Source organism: Hipposideros armiger, unplaced genomic scaffold (genome assembly GCF_001890085.2).
Source record: "Hipposideros armiger isolate ML-2016 unplaced genomic scaffold, ASM189008v1 scaffold_131, whole genome shotgun sequence".
Classification (NCBI taxonomy): domain Eukaryota; kingdom Metazoa; phylum Chordata; class Mammalia; order Chiroptera; family Hipposideridae; genus Hipposideros; species Hipposideros armiger.
The window spans coordinates 1,508,407-1,510,752 of record NW_017731481.1 but is presented as its reverse complement, the minus strand read 5'-3'; the positions used below and the strand labels follow the sequence as shown (position 1 = coordinate 1,510,752).

Here is a 2,346-nt window from a genome sequence, read left to right as displayed (position 1 = left end):
TGCCGACTCGGTGAAAGGGCCCACTGCTCTATTTGGGTTGAATTCTCTGCTTTTTCTCATTGTAGTTAGTCAGTGACAAGCACCGGATGAGTTTCCCTGAGACAGTAGATGAGATCCTGGATGTCTCTGAAGATGAAGGTAAAGTCTGGGAATTAACAGAAGTCCGGGTAAAGTCGGGGGACACTTGGGGCTCTGAGCACCCCCTGAGTGCTTCCTGTCAGCTGCCATTGTTGTACTCAAAGGTCCTTATAGCACAACCAAGCTCTGCGGGTCTGAATTAAAGCCAGAGAGAATTGCTTTTCAAACATGTTGTCTGTTATCAAAAATACTCCTTTAATGTAATTTTAGGAGAAGGAAAATCTCTATCTCAGAGATTAAAATACAAAAATCTTATGATGTTTCATAAATATATGTGTTTGCATATATTCTGCATAGAATATGATTCATTCTACTTAGATCAGTTCTCAGAGCTATAAAGAACTGTCATATAATTCTGCCTGATGCTTTCCTTCTGCTTTGAACGAATAACAAGCTATTTACTTAAAATTTGTATGAATTCCTTTTAATAAGCTGCTCTTCTGACCACATAATGGGTCACTGAGTTTTGGGGCATATCCATTATTATGAAATGACTATAGTTTTAATTAACTTCAATGAACCACAGAGTGCTGGTAGTAGTTTTCCTGCCCCTGATAAGCCTATCTTCTCACTTAAGTTTAAAGGGAACTCTTGGGGTGTAAATGGTGCGGTTGGACTGGGTTATCTCTCTGGCCCTTGGTTTAATAACTTTGTCAAATAGATGATTAAAGCTCTCCTTGTGTCCCCTTTGGTAATATGCTTCTTGCTTTAACTGACTTCAGTCCTGTCCTTTCTTAAACTTGACTCTTCTTTGCTTTCCAGGAACTGCTCATATAACTATAATGGGTATGAAACACTTTCTGTTCCCTGTGGTCCTTTCTCACAAGTGCATTTCACCCTAAGCAATCCAAGCTCTCACTAATCCATTCCTGCTTTCCACCCTCCTCTGACGGCTAACAATCTGGAGCCAGAAGCTTGACTAAAACAGGAAATTTACACCCATAAGATCCATGCCCTGGCGGGTAGCTCCTGCCTGTCCATCTCTGTGTCTGTGCCCATGCCACTGTGTTTGTGATTATAACTGCATGAGCTGTTGTTATTCCATTCTGTCAGCTCCAGATCACAAATCCAGGACACTCACTGCTAAGTGACAGTAAATGACACTGCAAGGTCAAGGGCTCTCCAACTCCAGTTCAAGGCAAGGAGAAAGAAACAAAGAGGCAGTCTGAGTGGCAGGCATAGTTTGAACCTCTTGGTAATGGGCTTAGGAAATAATGAAGTTCTACCTGCCATGGTTACAAAAAAACCCTACAACCCTTTAAAATGAACGGGTTCAGTGCCTTTGTAGCTTTTTTTCTTTCTTTCTTTTTTTGTAGTGTGTGGTGTGGAAAAGAATGGAAACTATCCTTTCTTTGGTGTCACTGCACAACCCTTAAGGGCTGTTTGGAAGTGGAACTTGTCAAGCAAATACAGTTCTTTCTGGTTGTATTTTTCTTCTTCTTCTACAAAGCCTGGTACAGACTAAGATATTAGGAGCTGGTTGCCCTGCTCTATATACCAGGACTAGAGGAACAGGGCTAGTCGAAGACATTGCTAAGGTTCCCCCTTGAGCATCAGAGACCTTCCTCCACTCCTCAGCATTGAGAGGACCAGGCAAAGCACTTTTTAAAGAGAAAGAGGATATCTCCATCCTGTCACTCACTTAAACTTGTGTGGTTTCAGGGGAAGAACTTGTTGGCTCCAAGGCTGAGAAGCAGGAATCCAGGGATATAGATGAAGAGAAAGAGCTGCTGGATTTTGTGCCGAAGCTAGACCAAGTGTAAGAAGTCCTCACACCGTGAATGGCTGAGGTCCAGCCCTGGAACTCAGAGTAGGAGGATTCCAGAGCCAGGAAAAGTCACAAGAAGGCCAGGCCTGTGTGTGCCACTGACAAGGATAGAATGCTGCTTGGTTGGACTGTGCATCCAGCACTTTAGGATAAATTAGCTCTGTCCTTGACAGCCAAGCAGGGGCATGGAGACCTTCCTTACAGCATGCTGTCTGGGAGTGTCTCCCTTCCTCTTCCGGTATCCTTGCCTCCCAACTTTCTTCCTCGCCTCATTCACAGTCTCATATGCACACCCCTCTCCCTTCCATGTACACTCAGCTTCTCACCAGGGAAATCCACTGAGGAAAATACACATTAGAAACTGTTGCCACACTAAGCTCAGTCACTGACCACGTCCCTCTGTCAGTGCAGCCCATTAGAGGAAACCCACAGAGGGTCTG

General features: G+C 44.0%; 1 protein-coding gene across 1 annotated transcript in view; it reads left to right on the top strand.

The window, feature by feature from the left end:
• The window catches only part of ANK1 (ankyrin 1), a 217,526-nt gene that overhangs the window by 172,946 nt on the left and 42,234 nt on the right, over positions 1-2,346 (top strand). Inside the window, exons 20-22 of the mRNA XM_019649237.1 lie at positions 66-138; positions 901-924; positions 1,801-1,898. Of these exons, the coding sequence (XP_019504782.1) occupies positions 66-138; positions 901-924; positions 1,801-1,898 (195 nt within the window). The remainder of the gene's footprint in view (positions 1-65; positions 139-900; positions 925-1,800; positions 1,899-2,346) is intronic.